Genomic DNA, 22,520 nt, shown 5'->3' with positions numbered 1-22,520 from the left:
TGAAGCCATTTAATTTGTCTTTCACAATATGGAAGATATGTGGAAGTTTCTGGAGGAAATTGCAGATAGGAGACACTACTTGACCTAGTGCGACTGCCAAGAAGACAACTGACTAAAGTGACTTCCAAACCAAAGCCTGCTCTCTCTCCTTCTTTCTTCTTCTCTCACTCTTCTCCAGCTGTGTTCTGTGGTCACGCTGATGTTTACAGTTTTAAGTTGGAGTTGGCGGTTGGTCTTCAAGTTGAAGTGTCAACGTTTTATATATATATATATATATATATATATATATGGATTATTATGTGGGACCATCTACTGTAATAGCACACAACAGAATATTTTATATATGATAAATATCTTGAACAAAATGTTGAAGCTCATGATATAAGAGGCTAATTATTTGAAGAAAATACATTTGGATTTAACCAACACAAGTAAACAAAAAAAGTTTAATATTTTGCTGACAATGTTGCAACGTAGTTTATTGTATTTTGACAAAAAATAAATTGCGTCTGTATAAGACATCTGTTACTAATAAAATACCTGTTACGTGTAGTGTGGACAGGTTCAGCAAAGTAAATGCTGTATTAAGAATTGAATTAGTCGTTTGCACTTTACGATGTTGCTTACTTAAGCCCTGTTCAGACCAAAGATTCGCAAAACCGTTTTAGAACGTCGCAGGGGAAAATTGCAGCGGTCTGAACCGGCCCATCTCAGATCAACTCAAACCAGCTGATGTTTAACTGCGACTCAGCTGGTCGAGTCTCCAGAGGCTGGTTTTAGAACGTAAGAGACGTCACCTGTTTCAACAGCCAATAGAGAAGTCAGCTGGTGGAGTCTCCAGAGGCTGGTTTTAGAACGTAAGAGACGTCACCTGTTTCAACAGCCAATAGAGAAGTCAGCTGGTGGAGTCTCCAGAGGCTGGTTTTAGAACGTAAGAGACGTCTCCTGTTTCAACAGCCAATAGAGAAGTCAGCTGGTGGAGTCTCCAGAGGCTGGTTTTAGAACGTAAGAGACGTCTCCTGTTTCAACAGCCAATAGAGAAGTCAGCTGGTGGAGTCTCCAGAGGCTGGTTTTAGAACGTAAGAGACGTCTCCTGTTTCAACAGCCAATAGAGAAGTCAGCTGGTGGAGTCTCCAGAGGCTGGTTTTAGAACGTAAGAGATGTCACCTGTTTCAGTCATGACTCATGAGTCCTCGATGACTCATGAGTTCTTGCGTGAGTCAGTCAATCGCGCGAATCAGCCGGCTATGTTGTCATGAGTGGATCTGTAGCAGACGAGCGAGTGAAGTCTCTCCTCGAGCTCAGGGTAAAGCAAATCCACAAAAAAGCCATTCTTTCACTTCTGAAATAACATACGTTTTGCACGTAGCCTAGCTAGGCCTACTGTAGGTTTGGTGTATAAATGTAGTACGTTAAATTGCAATTAGGTCGAGCAGACAGTCCGAAACATTGCAAGCTTGCCTCGGCTCTCCTATAGATCACTACTGACTCAAGTGACTCGCACAACCCGGATCAGTTTAGTGAGTGACTCAGAATAACCTGAATCCTTAAAAGGAATCGAGTTTGCCATTCAAATATAAATCAATGACCAAACTACTTTCACCGGAAGAGATTAAAGGATTTTATTTTGTACTTCCTTTCCTGACAGTAGAGGTGTTCTGACGGTGGAGGACACTCTTGGCATTTCTGTTTTCTTTGTCCCGTTTGGCCGTTCTCACAACAAAATCTACACGGGATAACGGTAGTTCTGTGTGGAAATCTGATGTTTTTACATCATAAATAATGAACAAAGACATTAAAACATGAGACTCTACATGTTGGCTGTTATAGTAGTTTAGTGTGGACTGGAAGGCAGAATTTTGATCATAGATTAAAAGGTGTATTGACAAAATTAAATCAGTAATGATAAGTGATAAGTTAAAACTATATTTATATCTACAGATTGGAATAGAAGGAACAACAAGAACATACAATTAAATATGCCTACATAAGTTTTCTTTGAGGCAGAAATACAACTAAACTCAGTGTGCAGTCAGTGTGATGTTTGAGTTGTTTCGTCTTTGCTAGGCTTCTGTTTTTAATTTGCAAATTTTGTTGTTCATTTGTCTCTCTGTGTGTTGCAGATGTCATTGAAGCTTTTAGAGGCAAAGTGGAAACCAGCCCTGAGCTCCATCCTGGAGGAGCTGACTGAGTCAGAATTCAGGATGATGCTGTTCAATCTGTTCAAAATCCCTCAAGGAGTGAAGGATGGCAAGGCCAGAGAAGATATCCCTTATTTAATCGTTCAGTACTACGGGACAGAAGGGTCCATTTATGAAATAGATAAAATAATGAAGAATATACCAAGGAACGATGCTGCAGTCCAACAGCTGCTGCGCCCCTTTGTGGAGAAACTGAAGAAACAACGCCAAGGAAAAAAAGGTTTAAAGAGTTGATACGATTAAGGGTGTAAATCGATATATACTTGCTACTTTTGGTACCACCTCGGTCGAGGTTCCAAGCGAGCTGATCCGATACAAGAAGGTGAAGTTCTTAGACAGAATCGTCAGTAGTGCGACACGAGACATCTTGAACAACCCCCATATTTTTAAACAGCCAAAGGCCACAATTGTTTTTATTCACTTGACAGATAAATAAAAAAAATAAAAATGGCAACACAGAACTAAGCCATATAATTGATGAACATGTCCCTCTGTTTGGTTAACGATGAAATGACCCAGCGTGTGTCGTGTTGAAAATGTCACAGTAGATTGACGTGGCGGCGCTTTGGGGATCAACTGAGAACCCCGCCTACAATGACTATCCGCAGTGGAAAACAAAACGAGAAAGTACTGGTACCAAAAAAGAGTCATGTCTAGTAGAACCATGAAGTTCATTTCAGACACTCACTCAGCCATTTCTGAAAAACGCTAAATGAGAGAATCATTTTCAATTTGTGTGTTTGTTTACCTGTTTAATGTCTTTTTCAGGGACAATGAGAAACCTCGGATCAGCGACCAAAAAGCAAAAACCTGCTGCTGGTAGGTCAACTAAAGAAAATCAAACTTAATTATGTATTGACGTATACAGTGCTCGAAGTGGCCCGGTACTCATCGGTACGTCATCATTCTACCACTGACAGAGAAAGCGTCAGTGTCAGAGAGATTGACCCTAACGTTACATAAACTACACTACCCAGAGGGCACTACGTGACTTACCTCAGATCTTGACGAATCACATAAAGGCAAGCAGTCGGCCCACTCTATCAGAAGTTCGTTTAGCCACGGACGCTAGTTCGGAAAAGCTGTCTGATGCCTGCAGCCTGACCTAACAGATTTGTCACTGCTGAAAACCTAGAAACTAAAAAGAAGTGTGTGGAGTTTGTAAGTGGTTATGTTAGCCTGGCTTCAGAAAGGAACTAAAAGAAGGCGTGTGCCAGAGCCAGACACGTCAACAGAGGTCCAAGTCCAAGAAACATCAGGTACAATTCATGAGCTTCAGACTAACGTTAACGTTGATGTGAGCAGAACAGCTAGCGTTAATGAGGAGTCTGCAGCTACCAACCTTAACGTTACCTTAGTCAATGACACCGACGTCAACAATAGCGTGAGGAACCAAACACATGGATGGCCTGACTGTTGGTCAAGGGACCAAATTATGTATTTTTGCTCCACGAACAGCTGGCTCCTTTAAAGATAACAAACTGGGCTGCAAAACATGTAGCAGCATCCCGTCACTTGCTGGCCAGACAGAGAGGGAACTAAAGCTGTCAAGAGAATCACACACACACACACACACACACACACGACTTGTTTAAAAAAATACATACATTTATGTTGTTAATAAATAACAATAAATTGTTGTACCAGCAATATCTCCAAGTTTTGTTTTTTACGGTAAGAGAGTACTGGCACCTTTTTTTTCCAACTTCAAGCACTGGACGTATAAAGTATTACAGTAACACTTTATTAGAAAAGGTGTGCACAAGACTGACATGACACCTATCATGAACATGAAGGAGTCATTTTGAGTGTTCATGACTGTTGTCATTCAGTAAATTATGACACTTTTAGATATTTTTGAGATATATTTGTCATGACAACTTGACTTTAGCGAAGACAACAATCTCTGTGTTACGACAACTTGACATTAAACAAGACAGTACAACCTGTCGGTCTTTGTAATGACAACTTGACATTAACCTAGACAACATCACCTGTCATAAATATGTCATGACAGGCCCAATTATTAAAGGGGTGATAGAATGCAAAACCGATTTTACCTTGTCATAGTTGAGTAACGACAGTTTGGTGGGTAAATAGGACATACATAGAACCTCAAAGTCCCATTGACACCTCTTTCCTCTGCAAATCTCACATTTTGAAACTGCTTCTGAAAACGGGCAAATCTCAACGAAGCGAGTTGACGTCAGCTCGGCGGCTCCTCCTTATTTGGCTCTAGTCTCTATCTTTGTCACGCCCCAACATTTACATAGGCTACACCTGTGTGGGTGTTCAGAGGCTTTCCGTGCGTTCATGGACATCGTAAAAACATTTTTCCGAGTGAAATCGTCACCATTCACGTCACTTCCTGTGGGAATAAGAGGTGGGAAACTAGATTTTGCTAACCGAGTTTCCTAGTTGGTGACGCGTTGTTGACAGCTGACGTTTGATGTAGGCGACTTTGGTTCACTGAACATATTTCAATGACAATAAACTGTTTATTGTGGACAAACGCCTCTGCAAAAAAACATACTCAGACATAACATGTTTCAGATTATTCATAAATAGGCCTATATGTATAAAACAACACCTTATCCGTGTCCTTTCCCGTCCGTTGTCCTGCAGATAACACAAACACCTGTCCATGTGCTGTTTCTATGCTCGTATAAGAAAACAGCAGCAAATCTTTTGTTATTGTGGCCTCCATGTTTTCACACACCTGATGCTCTAGGCTACGGCCAACAGTTGGTGGCAGTCATGCAACAAGTTGTTACGCCAAACGCCAATATAACAGAAGAAGAAGAACACGCATCCCGACCATGTGAACGCTGGCAGTCGGAAAAACAACGTAATCACGGGGGCGGTCCCTGATATTCCCAGGTGGCATGAACGCGCCATTTAAACGTTAGACAGTGAATGCAGCACTGAGGTGATATATTGAGTTAAATGTCTAATGTCAAGTTGTCAAAACACAGAGATTGTTGTCTTCACTAAAGTCAAGTTGCCACAACAAAGATATCTCAGACAATGCTAACTTTGCATTGAAAGTGTCGTAATTTACCGAATGACACTTAATGACTCCTTCATGTTTATGACAGGTGTCATGTCATAATGACGGTGTCATGTCAGTCTTATGCACAACCCCTTCAAATAAAGTGTAACCAGTATGATTTTGATAGATAGGCAGATGTATCTCTGATTAACTTCTGGTAAGCTGATGAGAATCATATCAATCTACAGTTACTCACACTTAAATACGTTAAAATGAACAATATCAAAACAATGGTCTAGATTTATAGAAAAAAAAACACCATTATATTTAGTGTCTCTCCCCTTTATGTAACCACATTCATTGTGGTTACATAATAATATCATGTGGTGCGACTGGTCAGGCATGAGGAAACCTCTGGAAATGTGCTCATAATGTATTAAAATGTATTTTCTTCCCTGTTTGGCATCATTTCCAAAATAAAAAAAAGAACAATATCAGAAAAAAATAAGTTTATGGAACAAGTAACCAAATCCCACCAAGCAAACCATGTTTAGGATCCTCTGAAATACAAAAAATTAAAAAGTTTGACCTTAAAACCATCGACGGTGTGCAACAACGCTGATGTTTGTTTCTTCTTTTTAAGATCAACTGAAGAGCTGTCAACCTGACCAGGTGAGAAAGACAAAGGTTAATAATACTACACCCTGATGCTGTGAACAGATGTATCCAGACGTTTATTTTATTATATACTATATATATATATATATATATATATATATATATATATATATATATATATATATATATATACGTGTATTATTTTTACACTCTTTGTTTGCATCCAGAAGAAAACCATCAGTAAACTTGTCACAAAAGCGCTAGCTGGGAAAGTTGTGCAGAGTTCTGCTCAGTGCACAAATAACAAAAAAGTGAAGGTGAGATGCATTTTAAAATGAGCGGATTGGTGATAAAACAGCCAGCTTTACAGTGATGGTACAATATGTTGCGTAGACAATCAACAGGTCAGACTAATCGTTTTTTAAACTTGAAAATGAACTACAGGAATTCTTTCTAATGTTGTGTAATGTTTGTTTAGATGGATCCTGTTAATGCTGCAAAGCCCAAGAAGAAGAATGAGACGCAAGATTCATCCCTGAAACATCAAGCATCAGCTTCAGCATCAATTAATGTAAAGATATATTACTAATAATGTAATACTATTAGACTATTAGAATTAAATATTTGCACTTCAAAGTATTCTTTGCAGTGGAAATAGTAGTTCTAAAGAAAAAACAAACTTACCTGAAGATCCCAAAACCACTTACTGTATCTTTCAGGAGCTTTCAATCGCATCACATGGTCTTCAAAGTATAAATAGATATATGTTGTTGATCACAGGACATTTTTTAAATGATACGAGTGCACTAAAGAACTCTACATGACATTCCTACGTTCCGTCATCATCGCCTACATCCTGTCGTCATCACATACATCCCGCCCTCTACAACAATATGTTCCATAGACACTCAACAGAACATTATCTGATATTCAGGAATTCTTTGTAATGGTGTTTTTGTCTTGTGATTTGTTCAGATGGATCGTGTTGGAGCCGTGGAGACTGAAAAGACAGATGAGCAAGATTCGTCCCTGAAACCAGTTGAATCCATAAAAACCTTCAAGGTAGCAAGAGACAACTCTGTTCTACTGATGCTAACATCTGTTTGAAATGTGTTTGACTTTCATATCAAGTCAGCAGTTTGTTGTTAAGTTTATAAGCAGAATGGGACAATTCAAGGTTCAACTACTTCCTAATCATCCCTTCAAAAACATTTGAAATATCCATACAATAAGACCATAGACATAATCAAACATTCTATAATAAACCTGTAAAGACATTAGATGTTACTCTCGTCTCTGCCTAGTTTATAAGCTGTTACATATTGTGTGGTTCACAAACATTCATAAATCTTCCTTTAATTCAGACACTTGGGGAACAACTACTTTATCGGAGCGATTTTTGTACACTGTATACCAGGGGTGTCAATCTCAATTTCACTAAGGGCCACACTGGAAATGACGATCACAATAAGGGCCAGACATGCTGAGTTTATTGACATGCTTTTATTTAACAAAAAAAGTAAATTAACTTTGTATTTCTGCATGTCTCATATAGCTTTCTCCCATACAGTTTGGTCGACATAAAACCCTAAAAAAGTCAGCAGAAAAGTTTCTTAGCCATCGTAGAATTTAGCAAGTCATGAAAAACAAACATTACATTTTAAAAAGCAGCTACCACCCAGCCGACTCACCACAACCTGTTTGACAGCCTGAATATTAAAAAACTCTCTGCTTCTCTGAGTCTCAAACACTGCATGAGAAGTGGGATTTTCGGCAGTAAGCAGCACTGTAGATTGTCGTGGAAGTTCAGGTTTACGACTGTAAACGGCAATTTACAGGCAACACCGAAAACTGCCGTGAATTGTCGGAAATTGACGTGGGCCTTGCTTGGCAGTTGTCCCCCCATGACCCCCCGTCCCCCTAATTCTAGGGGAGGCTTTAACATGTAAATGAAAATGCTGTGAGCTATACAAATGCAAATCAGGGTAGCAGCAGGGGAGTTTTACCCCAGGTGACATTTTTCTAAAAGGTATTAACTTAATTTAAAAAAAATCTCTTAAAATAGATCAGGCTCAGTATAGCCTAATTGTAGACTTAGATTTTAGCTTGAATTTATTTATTTAATGAAAGTATGCTAGATTAATTACTGTGTATGTCATTAGCAATGACCAATGTTATGTAAAAAAGATACACAAAACAATCTATTTCAACAATTAGTTTTAACCACGCTTTGGTACAAAGGTGAAATGTGCATTCCATGATTTCTTTCAGTCTCCTAGAGCTTTTTTTTTTTTTAGAGCTAGAGATTTTTTTTGTTTAAAACCCTTGTGTTGTCTTCCCTTCAACCTTGAAAAAAACACTTTTTTTTCTGACATTTTTGACGCCTTTTTTTTCACAATTTGTTTTTGCTTTTTTCAACGTTTTAAATTTTAAAATTTTTCTTCTACACATTTTCAGCGCTTATTTCTACGTCCCATATTTTCTGATATATAACAAAAATTTTAAACGGGTCGATGTGACCCGAAGTCAACTTAAGTAGTGGTTTCATCCAATACTGAAATACTGAAATTCAAGCCAGGCCATTCTCTGGCCAGGCGCAGTGTCGCTGCTATTCATATGCTAATTAGAGCCATTAGCACCTCCGCGGGAGCTCTCCACATACGTCATGGTTCGTTTCCGACAATATGTGGCGCAGACGAATGCGACGTTCACAGCCTGTAAATTGTCGTTAACTGATGAAAATTAGGGGGATTTCCGGGCGTTTACGGGGACGAAAATCCCACTTTTCATGCAGTGAATGTCATCAAATCTGTCAAATTCTGCACAGCAGTATCGCATAATTACCATATGAAAAACAGTTTCCTAATTTTTTTGGTGTGGTGCACAACTAGTTTTTTTGTGTTATTGATATGCAGGCCGGATCAAAATTTGCAAGAGACCGAATTTGGCCCCCGGGCCTTGAGTTTGACATGTGCTGTATACTTTTAAACTTGTCTTTACTATGAATTTCAATCTCTCATTATTCAGGTTCTAAGTGCTGCTGTCCAGACTGGGAGGATTAAAATAATGGAAATTAAAAAGTCCAATAAGACGATCACTCACCTTGAGATAGAGTTCAACGGCCGGAGGCAGACGGTGTTTGTGACAACTCAACTTCTGGCAAACGCATTTGGCCTCAAAGTGGAGGATGATTTTGAAAGGAGACTCCGCTATCAAATGCCGCTCACAGCAGAAGCAACATTACTAGGAAAAAAAATCATATACATTAGGGTTAACCCTAACCTGGGTAGGAAATCAATTATTTGATTCTTTAACATTAAATCACAGTGAATGAAATAAGGATTTTTGAATTAAAACCTTTGACAAAGATAAAAACCAATATGACAAACAAATACATAATTGATTGCTTTCAGAGACGACAAGCCTTCGCTATCAAGTGCCGCTCACAGCAGAAGCAACATTACAAGGAAGAAAAGTTACAGACATTAAAAAGGTGAAAAAGGCTTATTTGTAGTAGGGGAATGCTGTTTACTTTTAAGTACTGTCGTTGCTGTGCCAGAAGTCCACCTAACTGTTTAGTTAGGGTGGTGCTTTCATTTTTGTTCAAGTTTTGTGAAAAAATTAGACCAATCACCGCTTAGACGACGATGGCAGCAATCGAGATGCAATTATATACATACAAGAAAAACACCACAATTGTCTAAGAATGAATCTGTTCTTTTAATGGAATTTTTTGTGTAATTTCTGACAGGTTTTTTTCCACCTTACTAATTCCATATTTTCTAATGTAGGAACTTTAGTCAAAGATGAAAACATTTAGCTTCATAAGGACATTCCGGCTATTATACCGACTTTTCATGACTTTTATAACTTCCAAAATATTCAAACTTTTCTGGGGAGTGGTGACAATGAATTAGAGAAATTCTTTCTGTTTAATCTCGTGGTTTGTTCAGATGGATCCTGTTGGAGATGTGAAGCCCGACCAGAAGACAGAAGAGCAAGATTCGTCCCTGAAACTAGCTGCACCCTACAAAACCTTTAAGGTAGCAGCAGGGACATCTCTGTTCTTTGGGAACTTTGGGAACCACTGGATTCCACAACTACTTTATCGATTTGATTTTTGTACTGTACTTTTCAGCTCGTCTCAAACCTTCACTATGAATGTCAATCTGTCTTTATTTAGGATCAAAGTGCTGGTGTCCGGACTGGAAGGATTAAAATATTGGGAATTAAAAAGTCCAATAACACAAACATTCACCTGATGGTAGAGTTCAACGGCAGGAAGCGGACGTTTTTTTTGACAAATCGACTTCTGGCAAGTGCATTTGGCCTCAAAGTGGATGATGATTTTGAAAGAAGACTCTGCTCTCAAATGCCGCTCACAGCAGAAGCAACAATACAAGGGAAAAAAAAAATTACAGACATTAAAAAGGTGAAAAAGACACATTTGTAGAAGGTGAACGTGGTTTACTTTGAGTACTGTGGTCACTGTGCGGGAAGTCAACCTATCTGTGTTTAGTTAGGGTGGTGCTTTTACTGTAAGTATTGTGAGGATAAAACAAGGATGGCAGCAATCGAGATCGAGATCCTTAATAAAGGAACAGTCATCTGTGAATAGTTGAATGTGAAGGAGACTGAAGAACACCACAGGTCTACTGAGTGTTTGATGGTTTATTTCTTTAACCATCATGATGCAGTCTCTCTAAACTTAGCCTACCTTTGTTTTTTTTGCATTTATAAACAATCGTCCTGATATGAAGTGCAGTCGCACCCAGAACTTGTTTTTAAACTTGTGGAAATGAATTAGAGGATTTATTTCTGTGTATTAATCTTGTGGTTTGTTCAGATGGATTCTGTTGGAACTGTAACAACTGAACTGAATTCAATTCAATTCAATTTCAATTCAATTTTATTTATAGTATCAAATCATAACAAGAGATATCTCGAGACACTTTACAGATAGAGTAGGTCTAGACCAAACTCTGTACTTTACGAAGCCCCAACTATTACAGTGGTTGCCTCAAGAGCAAGCATTAGCAGTAGCTATTGCGACAGTGGCAAGGAAAAACTCCCTTTTTTTTGTTAGGAAGAAACCTCGGACAGACCCAGACTCTTGGTAGGCGGTGTCTGACGGCACCAGTTGGGGGAGTGGTGAATGTTGGCAATAATAGTCATAATAAAGATAGTGAAGCAGTGATCACAATGGTAGTCATAGTAGTTCATGTCATAGTAGGGCACAGCAGGGCGTTACGGGGTGTAGTGTGGCACAGCAGCCTGGGTGGACGCGGTTGGACGCGGCAGGACGCAGTCGGACACTGCGGGGAAACGCAGAGCGTAGCAGGGTGTAGTAAGTCCATAGCGTCAGCTGCACCCAGGACCCCGGTGTAGGTGCCACCCAATTCCAAGGCGATGTTCTGGGTGAAGAAGAAGCAAAGGGACTCCGGGAGAAAACTCCCCAGAGCTAGGTTAGTAACAGGCATTTCTGGGACTAAGATGCACACAAAAGGAGACAAGTGAAAAGAGAGAAGAGGGAGCGGCTCATTGTGTCCTTGGAAGGAGCTTCCCACAGCAGTCTAGAGTTATAATAGTATAACTAAGAGAGGCAGGCTAAAGAGAGGGGCCCTGGACCGGGCTCGTACTCTCCCCTGCCGGAACGGGCTTGTACTTCCTGCCTCCCTCTACTCTACTCTACTATGCTGCAACTCCTCACTCCCTAACTATAAGCTTTATCAAAGATGATGGTTTTCAGTTTATTCTTAAATGTGGCGACGGTGTCAGCCCCCCGAACCCAAGTTGGGAGCTGGTTCCACAGGAGAGGAGCCTGGTAGCTGAAGGCTCTGGCTCCGATTCTACTTTTAGAGACTCTAGGAACCACAAGTAACTCTGAGTTCTGGGAGCGCAGTGCTCTAGTGGGACAATAAGGTACTAAAAGCTCTTCTATGTATGATGGTGCTTGACCATTTAGTGCTTTGTAGGTCAGGAGAAGGATTTTAAATTCAATCCTGGATTTTACAGGAAGCCAATGCAGAGAAGCTAATACAGGAGAAATGTGATCTCTTTTGTTAGTTCTTGTCAGAACACGTGCTGCAGCATTCTGGATCAGCTGGAGGGTCTTGAGGGACTTATTTGAGCAGCCTGATAGTAAAGAATTACAGTAGTCCAGCCGGGAAGTTACGAATGCATGGACTAGTTTTTCAGCATCGTTTTGAGACAGGATGTTCCTGATTTTGGCAATGTTACGAAGATGGAAAAAGGCTGTTCTTGAGGTTTGTTTTAAGTGGGCGTTAAAGGATAGATCCTGGTCAAAAATGACTCCTAGATTTCTGACAGTAGTGCTGGAGGCCAGGGCAATACCATCTAGGGTAGCTATATATTTAGATAATGAAGTTCGGTGGTGCTTGGGTCCCAGCACAATAACTTCCGTTTTGTTTGAGTTCAACATCAGAAAATTGTGGGTCATCCAGGATTTTATATCTTTAATGCACGCTTGAAGTTTAGCTAACTGACCGCTTTCGTCTGGCTTGATTGACAGATATAATTGGGTGTCGTCTGCGTAACAGTGAAAGTTAATTGAGTGTTTCCTAATAATATTGCCTAGAGGAAGCATATATAAAGAGAATAGAATTGGTCCAAGCACTGAGCCTTGAGGAACGCCATGGCTAACTTTAGCGTATTTGGATGGTTTATCGTTAATATTAACAAATTGGGATCGCTCAGAAAAATAGGACTTAAACCAGCTTAGTGCGATTCCTTTAATGCCAACTAAATGTTCCAGTCTCTGTAAGAGGATGGTATGGTCAATAGTGTCGAATGCAGCACTAAGATCTAATAAGACAAGTACGGAGACAAGTCCTTTGTCAGCAGCAGTTAGAAGGTCGTTAGTGATTTTCACCAGTGCCGTCTCTGTGCTATGATGCATTCTAAATCCTGACTGAAAGTCTTCAAATAGACTATTTCTATGCAGAAAGTCACACAATTGATTAGCGACTACCTTCTCAAGGATTTTGGAGAGAAACGGGAGGTTAGATATAGGTCTATAGTTGGCTAAGACCTCAGGGTCGAGGGTGGGTTTTTTCAGAATAGGTTTTATCACAGCTACTTTAAAAGACTGCGGTACGTGACCCGTTAATAAGGACATATTGATCGTATCTAGTAATGTGGTGTTGACCACAGGTAGTGCTTCTTTAAGTAGCTTCGTTGGAATGGGGTCTAAGAGACAGGTAGTTGGCTTAGCTGAAGAGACCCTTAACATTAATTGTTGGAGGTCTAAAGGATAAAAGCCGTCTAAATAAGTATCAGGTCTTATCGTTCTCTCTAGCCCTCCTGCGCCCAATGGTGAGTCGTTGGAAGCTGTGGGCAGAAGGTGATGAATTTTTTCTCTAATTGTTATAATTTTATCATTAAAAAAGGTCATGAAGTCATCACTGCTCAGAGCTATAGGAATAGATGGCTCAATAGAGCTGTGACTATCTGTCAGCCTGGCTACAGTGCTGAAAAGAAACCTTGGGTTGTTCTTATTTTCTTCTATTAGTATTGAGTAATAGTCTGATCTGGCATTTCTGAGGGCCCTCCTATAATTTTTTAGACTATCTTGCCAATCCACACGAGATTCTTCCAGTTTGGTGGAACGCCATTTACTTTCAAGTTTTCGTGAGATTTGTTTTAATTTGCGAGTTTGGGAGTTATACCAAGGTGCTAGTTTCCTTTCCTTCATCATCTTCTTTTTGAGAGGAGCAACCGAGTCTAAAGTAGTCCGTAGGCAGGCCGTAGCAGCGTCTACAAAGTTATCAAGTTGGGAGGGACTAGAGTTAACATAACAGTCCTCTGTTATATTAAGGCATGACATTGAGTTAAGTGCTGTTGGAATAGCTTCCTTAAATTTAGCTATAGCACTGTCAGATAAGCATCTAGTGTAGAAACTTTTATTTAATTTCGTATAGTCTGGTAGTAGGAATTCGAAAGTTATTAAAAAATGGTCTGATAATAAAGGATTCTGCGGAAATACTATTAAATCGTCAATTTTGATGCCATATTCTAGCACAAGGTCGAGGGTGTGGTTAAAACAGTGCGTGGCCTTATGCACCCTCTGACTGAAACCAATAGAATCTAGCAGTGAATTGAAAGCAGTACTAAGGCTATTGCTCTCAATGTCTACATGGATATTAAAATCACCTACAATAAGTACTTTGTCTGATTGAAGGACTACGCATGATAAAAACTCTGAGAATTCAGATAAAAACTCAGAATATGGACCTGGTGCTCGGTAAACAACAACGAATATAATTGGCTGTACTGTTTTCCATGTTGGGTGTTGAAGATTAAGAACAAGGCTTTCAAACGAGTTATAATTTAGTTTAGGTTTAGGATTAATTAACAGGCTCGAGTCAAATATGGCTGCAACTCCCCCTCCTCGGCCTGAGCCTCGTGGAATTTGGGTATTATTATGACTGGGAGGAGTGGCTTCGTTTAAACTAACATATTCGTCATGGCCCAGCCAGGTTTCGGTGAGGCAGAATAAATCAATGTGGTTATCTGATATCAATTCGTTTACCAATAATGCTTTCGATGACAGAGATCTAATATTTAATAGTCCACATTTGATTTTCCTATTCTGTTCTGTCGTTGCAGTGGTTGTTTTAATTCCAATTAGGTTGTTTAGTATAGCACCTCTTTTGTTAGCGTTTGGTTTAAACGGTCTCAGTCGGGGGACAGACACGGTGGTTATGGGATTATGAATGGGTGATTGCTCTGAAGGGAGCACAGAGGGGCGTATAGCGCTGTATCTCTGATTATTGACTTTGGGAGAGTGTGTCTGGTCAGTGTGCTTGTGGGAGTGTTTACGGGATGTAAACAGTCAATCAGAGGTCTGGGTATGCAGGGCGTGGTGCAAATTTCCACGTAGCATCTGGCTTCCGCGTGTATTGGGATGAATCCCATCCCTGCTGAACAGGGAGCCACGTTCCCAAAACAGATTGAAGTTGTCAATAAAACCTATCCTGTGAATACTGCATGTGAGCTGGAGCCAGGTGTTAAGGGAGAGTAGTCTGCTAAAGAGGCCTGATCCGCGACCTAGAGATGGAAGTGGGCCCGAAATAAAAACCGACTTCCCAGTGCTTTTTAAAGCCTCAATGAGAGTGGTAAAGTCTCGCCTTGTGCGCTCACACTCCTGAATCCGAGTGGACATGTCGTTATGTCCACAATGGACCACGATGCGTTTGATAGAGGTCGGAAATGAGGGTATCAGGTCCATAACTTTAGCCAGGATGTCTGCAACTTTGGCTCCGGGAAAACAGTGTGTGACAGCATTATGAAACCGTAGGTCTCTAGTGATGACTGAACTGAAGACTAAAGATGCGTCCCTGAAACCAGCCAAATCCTCCAAAACCTCCAAGGTAGCTGCAGGAACGTCTCTGTTCAGTTTTTTAGTTGGATGAGACAATTCAAGGTATGGGCATTTGTCCATAAAAGCAAATAAACTACATCCTAATGAACCAACGCAAAAACATTAGAAAAAATCATTAAATAAAATCTGGTAAAGACAGATTACTCTTCTTACTCTTACTTAGTCTCTGCTCAGTTTATTGACTAGTAAATATTTCAGGGTTTGCAAATGCAGACATTTTGGGAAACACTGAACTATACAACTACTTTACAGTACCTTCTGTACAGTACTATTCAGCTTGTCCCAAACCTTCATTATGAATGTCAATCTGTCTTTTTTCAGGCTCAAAGTGCTGCTGTCCAGACTGGAAGGATTGAAATAATGGGAATTAAAACGTCAAAAAAGAAGAAAAAGAACAAAAAGCTGGTTGTGGAGTTCAACGGCCAGATGCAGACGTTTTTTGTGAAAACTCAACTTCTGGCAAAAGCATTTGGCCTCAAAGTGGACGATGATTTTGAAAGGAGACTCCGCTATCAAATGCCGCTCACAGCAGAAGCAACATTACTAGGAAAAAAAATCACATACATTAGGGTTAACCCTAACCTGGGTAGGAAATCAATTACCCCCCCCCCCCCCATGTTTGATTCTTTAACATTAAATCACAGTGAATGAAATAAGGACTTTTTGAAAAAACCTTTGACAAAGTGATAAAAACCAATATGACAAACAAATACATAATTGATTGCTTTCAGAGACGCCAAGCCTTTTACAATATATACCACACACACACACACACACACACACACACACACACACACACACACACACACATCCAATTTATAGTGTCAAATCATAACAGACTTATCTAGTCATTCCGACAGCTCGATGTCATTCATGTAGAGGAGGTGGCTGATGGTCACTCTCCTTCTGAACTTGTATACCTAGCCACTCTTAGTGATGATCTGACTGAGGGGGTTCAGCCCTATGCAGAACAACAGCAGGGACAGAGGATTACATTTGTATATGCCACACTTTATGCTGGCCTCTAGAGTCGTCTTCCATAGCCCCATTGAGTTCTTGATTAAGACTCTTAGTGTCCTGTTGATGTTATGCAGTTTCAAGCATTCCAGTATCCATGAGTGCGGCACAGGTTAGTCTGTTTGTTCTTACAGTCTCGAGCGACTGCTCTGTCCACCCCTGGGCCCTACTTGAGTATTGAGCCATGTGCCTACTCATCTTAGCTGCAGAGATGCCTGACAGGAGTTTCCATGTTGTGCAGCGGCAGGGTATTTGCTGGTAGTTGGAAGGAATGCTCCCTTCTGGGAGTCCTTCATGATCAGGACTGTTCAGCCTTGGTTTAACCACTCTGGATGGGACCCGACTCTTAACAGCTGGTTCCGTTGTGTTGCCAGGCATTCATAGAGTGCAGTCAGCTTCTTTAGCCAGTAGATGTGGATCATAACCATCAAACTCTTCATGTGAGACACTTTTTATTGGATGACTGCCCATATGATGGTTACTGGGTCTTGTTCAAGTAGCATAGTTCTCATTAAGTTGTCCTGGTTCCCTAACACCTGATGCGGACCTTGTTGACACAGGCGATGTCCAAGCCGGTATGACTCTCAGATAGATCTTGCCAAAGGATCACACTGGATGTTTGGCACTTCCTGACCAGGATGCAAACCCAGGTCTCCCATACCAACAGACATGTTTTGCCACGTACAAGACATTTGTTGACTAGAGCAGAGAATATGGAACTACTGGAACATGTCCAAATGTGTCCACCCCCAGCGGTGGATTGTCTTTCTTTCTTTGTCTGGAGTCAGGGGGAACCATGGTGGGCAGTGGGTGTTTCGTCAATTGGCCTTCCCAAACAGGGTCCAAATCTGCTTCCCCACCTTGGGGCGAAGTCGCCAATCATCTGGTAGGGGTCTGCCTCTCGATAAGGTCGGCATCCCTGTTCCCCAGTCCCAGGACGTGGAGAGCTCTCAGAGAGATCAGCTACTTTGAGGCTCACTACCACAGGCTCCATCCACAATTGTGCAGCGGACGGAACGCTGGCCTGCCTATTGACGTAGTCCACTGTGGTGCTGTTGTTGGTCCTCACCAGCATGTGCTTTCCCTGTATGTGGGGCCTGAAGTGTTGGAGGAACAAAAATACATGTCAGACCTTCGTCAGAGGCCACACTTCACCTACTGCTCTCCCCAGGCAAGTTCCTCCCCACCCTGTCAGAGACGCATCTGTGAACACCATGACATAAGACGTCACACGTCCCAGCGGGGTTCCCTTTAACAGGTGTTGTGGGGACTCCCAGTATCACAGGTCCTCCTGTACTCAGGGGGGAATGATAACCAAGCACCACTTGTGCTTCTTGGCATCCAAGCGAAGACTGGCAAACTGCCTTTGCAGACGCCACATGTGCGGTAGCCCCAGTTTTACCACCGGATAAGCAACTGCCATAAACTCCAGAGACTGCATGAAGGTCAAAGCCGTCACTGTTTGTGCAGTTTTCAAACTGCGTGCTGCAGTGCCGTCTGTCTGTGTTCCAGCAGCAGAGTTGCCCACAGCCTACACATCGTCGCTGTCAGGAAGAAACCTTTATTTTCATAAATCCACACTTTTGGTCACCCTTTACGTCTGTCTGTGGGTTTTACAAATGTTTAACCGGTGTCTGGGTGATTTTGTGTGACTTCATCTGAGGAAAATAGCTCAATAAAATGTGTTTAAATTTGCCTTTTTTTCATTTGGATGTATAAGGTTTTACCCGACAGCTAAGATTACATTTTACCAAACTAACAGAACAAACAGCAGTATTAAGTGAAATAAATTGGCCTTGGATTTAAACTAGGCCTGCCTGTATCCAGGTCATTATTTGAACATGAGGTCTTTTTTAGTTAAAAGTCAGATTTATGAAAAAAGATCAGTAACTAAACACTGACTGAAGTTTGTTTCTCCTTTCAAAGATCAACAGAAGAGCAGCCAACCTGACAAGGTAAGAGTTTGGAAATAAACTTGTTAGGTTAATTTGCCTTGCATGCATTCTTACACACTATGATGGATACAACATAAAAACACAGCAGTAAAATGTTTCCAAATATATAAAGTAGTTTCTGCATTATGAACGGAATTTTTTTTAATTTCTTTTAATGATATTTTTTTAGTAATTTATTTTTGTGTCAGCTTAGACATGAAAGAGGGAGAATGACATGCAGGAAAGTGCCACAGGTTGGAATCAAAACTGCAGCGTCCACGTCAAGGGCTGAGCCTCTATATATGGGTGCGCGCTCTACCACCAGGCCACCCAGACACCCTACAGGAATTCATTCTAATGCTGTTTTAATCTCGTGGTTTGTTCAGATGGATCCTGTTGGAGCTGTGAAGCCCAAAAAGAAGACGGGATCAAGATCCGTCCCTAAAACCAGCCAAATCCTCCAAGGTAGCTGCAGGGACATCTGTTCTACTGATACTAACTTATGGTTGAAATGTGTTTGATTTTCCTCTCAAGTTGCTGTGTTTGTTTATTTATTACTTTTAATGCTCGTCATTATAGGACTCATCACACTCCCCTGAGGTCTTATTGTCTAAAACCGGATTTCCGATAATACTTTAAAGTGCTCATATTATGCTCATTTTCAGGTTCATAATTGTATTTATAGGTTATATCAGAATAGGTTTACATGGTTTAATTTTCAAAAAACACCATATTTTTGTTGTACTGCACATTGCTGCAGCTCCTCTTTTCACCCTGTGTTCAGGTCTCTGTTTTAGCTACAGAGTGAGACCTCTCACTGCTGTAACATCTTTGTTGGGAGTCGCACATGCGCAGTACCTAGGTAAGGACTACTAGCCAGTCAGGAGCAGAGTATAAGGACGTGTCCTGACAGTACCTAGGTAAGGACTACTAGCCAGTCAGAAGCAGAGTATGAGGGCGTGCCCTGACAGTACCTAGGTAAGGACTACTAGCCAGTCAGAAGCAGAGTATGAGGACGTGCCCTGACAGTACCTAGGTAAGGACTACTAGCCAGTCAGAAGCAGAGTATGAGGTCGTGCCCTGACAGTACCTAGGTAAGGACTACTAGCCAGTCAGAAGCAGAGTATGAGGGCATGCCCTGACAGTACCTAGGTAAGGACTACTAGCCAGTCAGAAGCAGAGTATGAGGGCGTGCCCTGACAGTACCTAGGTAAGGACTACTAGCCAGTCAGAAGCAGAGTATGAGGGAGTGCCATGCTAGCAGCTAGGTGAGCATTATAACGTGTGTTCCAAAGTGACCACGTTTGTCTCTGAAGTAAAGGCTGGACTACAATAGAGCTGTTTGGAGCAGTTTGTGAACAGTGTTTTCTGTTGGAGATGGTAAGGCCCTTTGGGGTGGACTTTGGGCTTTTACACTTTGTATATAACACAATAAAGGAAAGGGGAAAAGCCAAAAAGCATAATATGAGCACTTTAAAGCTTTAGTGTGTAATTTTTTGATATTAATGAACATCCGTTACATTCAAGCCATTGCCAAATGAGTTGCTACAAAGCTAATTAAGACTATCAGCTCCACACAACTATCTCTGGATTTCTCAGTATGATAATGATCTCTTCTGAAAAGTCCATCATGTTTTTTTAATCCTCCGTGTCTCTGTGCGATCACGGAAGGCTTGTATAATGTGGATGTGCTGACAATTTTGTTGTCATTACTTTTTTTCCTCATGGGGGTGACAGAAACTACGCACTATAGCGTTAAGTAAAATCGTCTGATGATGAAATAAGTTTGAGTTGTTTTAAATAAGAGTGACATAGAACTGAACAATCTGTGTTTGTGTTCAAATTTATATTTTCAATTTCTTTTTCAGGGAAGAAGAGGAAACGTGAGGAGGAGGAGGAAGAGTGGATAGATTTGACTTCAGATCACCCTAAAATCCCAATTCTTGAGATCTTTCATGGAAAAGTTGTTCAGAAATCTGGGCTGCGCACGTATAAAACCAAAAACAAAGACAAAAAGTTTATCTTTTATCTGGCTGTCGCTGATGAGAAAGCCAGTGTTAAAGTGAAGGTATATGGAAAAAAACGTTTCCAAGAAATTAAGAAGGAGAGCTCCTACTTGTTCAAAAAGCTAATAATAGATGAGTATGGTGTTAAGGTTACCAAGTCAAGCGAAGTGTTACAGAGGAGCCCTGTTGACGTCCCAGAGAAGCGTGAGACGGAAGCTCGGAAGCTAATTTATCCCGAGAGTCCAGTGTACTCCATTAAAGAAGCCAAATTATCTGATGACAAGACAGAAGTGAGCGTGGAAGGAACCATTTCAGACGTGAGTTTAAACTGGAGAACTTAATGGTCACTGGATTTCAACTGTCATAGAGTTTGGTAAAAGTGATTATGCATTTAAAAAACATGAAATATATCCTTGGGGTCTTGTTTGCGAGTGAGGGGACAATGGAGCAGGAGATTGGTCGGAGAATCGGCGCAGCGGGTGCGGTATTACATTCAATTTATCGCACCGTTGTGACGAAAAGAGAGCTGAGCCAGAAGGCAAAGCTCTCGATCTACCGGTCAGTTTTCGTTCCTACCCTCACCTATGGTCATGAAAGCTGGGTCATGACCGAAAGAACGAGATCCAGGGTACAAGTGGCCGAAATGGGTTTCCTCAGGAGGGTGGCTGGCGTCTCCCTTAGAGATAGGGTGAGAAGCTCAGTCATCCGTGAGGAGCTCGGAGTAGAGCCGCTGCTCCTTCGCGTCGAAAGGAGCCAGTTGAGGTGGTTCGGGCATCTGGTAAGGATGCCCCCTGGGCGCCTCCCTAGGGAGGTGTTCCAGGCACGTCCAGCTGGGAGGAGGCCTCGGGGAAGACCCAGGACTAGGTGGAGGGATTATATCTCCAACCTGGCCTGGGAGCGCCTCGGGATCCCCCAGTCGGAGTTGGTTAATGTGGCTCGGGAAAGGGAAGTTTGGGGTCCCCTGCTGGAGCTGCTACCCCCGCGACCCGTTACCGGATAAGCGGACGAAGATGGATGGATGGAAATATATCCTTCTGTTTTAAGAAGCAATGTTAATGCATGTAGCATAGATGTACAACTGATCTCCTTGAACATTCAATTCACAGCAAGTAGAGGTGGTACTGAAACCACCAGTTTGTGTAATGTCGGGTTCAGTCTACACGATATCAGCCCAGTTATAGAGAGACAAAGTCCCCTTCCTGTGTAATAGAAGTATGACGAATATTAACAATAGCAGTGGCTGTTGATACCAGAAATGTAGTATTCAATACCAATAAACATAACAAAATAACAACACTGGCATGTACTGTGGCCTTCAAGTATTTAAAACAAACATTAAAAGACCCATTTGTGTATAAAAGGGTCACGTCATGGTCATAAAAACACAATTTATGTTTGTAGAGTGGATCACCATGGTGCATACACACCACTCTGCTCTCATGCCGGATGTAGCCAATATTACTTATTATGAGAGCGTAGTGTTGCAACTGCATACTTTTCTAAGAGTTGAGGCATAATTGTCGCTGCAGTTGCACGTGTTCTTTCGTGCTGGTAGGAGTTCTTCTTCCTTTGGCATTTAACGACAGACTGGAACACCTGTAGGCGCATATGCTGCCCCCGAAATGCATCCCCTGTTCCTGCGGTATTGTGGAAACACAAGTGCGTGACGTTTTTAGAATTTTGGGATTTACGTGGTAACGAAGCATCGGTTCTCGTGACATCCGTAGGCGCAACCACGATCCAGGTGCCACCACAATCCAAGGAAATTGGCGAGGCGAGAAAGCACAAAGACTCCGGGGAAGAAGCTAAATTAGTAACGTGCATTAATGGGACATGAATTTAATCCAACGTGTGATTGGCCCACAGCCCCCAGCAGCTACAACCTGTACAGTCTGTGGCGCGGTGAAGACGAGCGTGGTGTATTTGACGGAGTTGGTAGTTCAGCGTGCCCAAGAGGCCACCAAAACGTTCAAAAGTATGGCCGGGGAGGAGTGATGGGGGCCTTTTACACAGCTGAATGCTTCTATTCACATGACGGGCATTGAATGCAGCAGAAAAAAATCGGTTTCACCCAGCATTAATTTTTGATGCTCATGATATGTAATCCTTTTTTGTTTTTTAAGATTGAATTACATAGATTAAAAAAATTGAATCCATTTTCCAATTTTGAAGGGAAAATTAAGACAAAGTTTTTTTTGCTTATACATGATACCCAATCAGTCAGACTGATAAAAAATGCATCTTAAAAATAATATAATAATATATATATAGTATAGTATAGTATTTCCTTTTTTAATTTCTGAATCTGTTGGTTTGTTCAGATTGATCCTGTCCAAAAGACTGAGGCTA

At 41.3% G+C, this 22,520-nt stretch overlaps 1 protein-coding gene across 1 annotated transcript in view; it reads left to right on the top strand.

Annotated features, from left to right (window-relative positions):
- LOC116054973 overlaps positions 1–22,520 on the top strand; it is a 137,402-nt gene that overhangs the window by 2,925 nt on the left and 111,957 nt on the right. The window contains exons 2-13 of the mRNA XM_035990799.1: positions 2,124–2,421; positions 2,970–3,020; positions 5,837–5,865; positions 6,039–6,128; positions 6,290–6,382; positions 6,787–6,873; positions 8,839–9,050; positions 9,271–9,304; positions 9,765–9,854; positions 9,995–10,243; positions 10,658–10,680; positions 15,143–15,203. Of these exons, the coding sequence (XP_035846692.1) occupies positions 2,124–2,421; positions 2,970–3,020; positions 5,837–5,865; positions 6,039–6,128; positions 6,290–6,382; positions 6,787–6,873; positions 8,839–9,050; positions 9,271–9,304; positions 9,765–9,854; positions 9,995–10,243; positions 10,658–10,680; positions 15,143–15,203 (1,317 nt within the window). The remainder of the gene's footprint in view (positions 1–2,123; positions 2,422–2,969; positions 3,021–5,836; positions 5,866–6,038; positions 6,129–6,289; positions 6,383–6,786; positions 6,874–8,838; positions 9,051–9,270; positions 9,305–9,764; positions 9,855–9,994; positions 10,244–10,657; positions 10,681–15,142; positions 15,204–22,520) is intronic.

Source organism: Sander lucioperca, chromosome 13 (genome assembly GCF_008315115.2).
Source record: "Sander lucioperca isolate FBNREF2018 chromosome 13, SLUC_FBN_1.2, whole genome shotgun sequence".
NCBI classification, from domain to species: domain Eukaryota; kingdom Metazoa; phylum Chordata; class Actinopteri; order Perciformes; family Percidae; genus Sander; species Sander lucioperca.
Note: the sequence above shows the minus strand (reverse complement) of the source record. Positions and strands in the feature narration are given on the sequence as shown.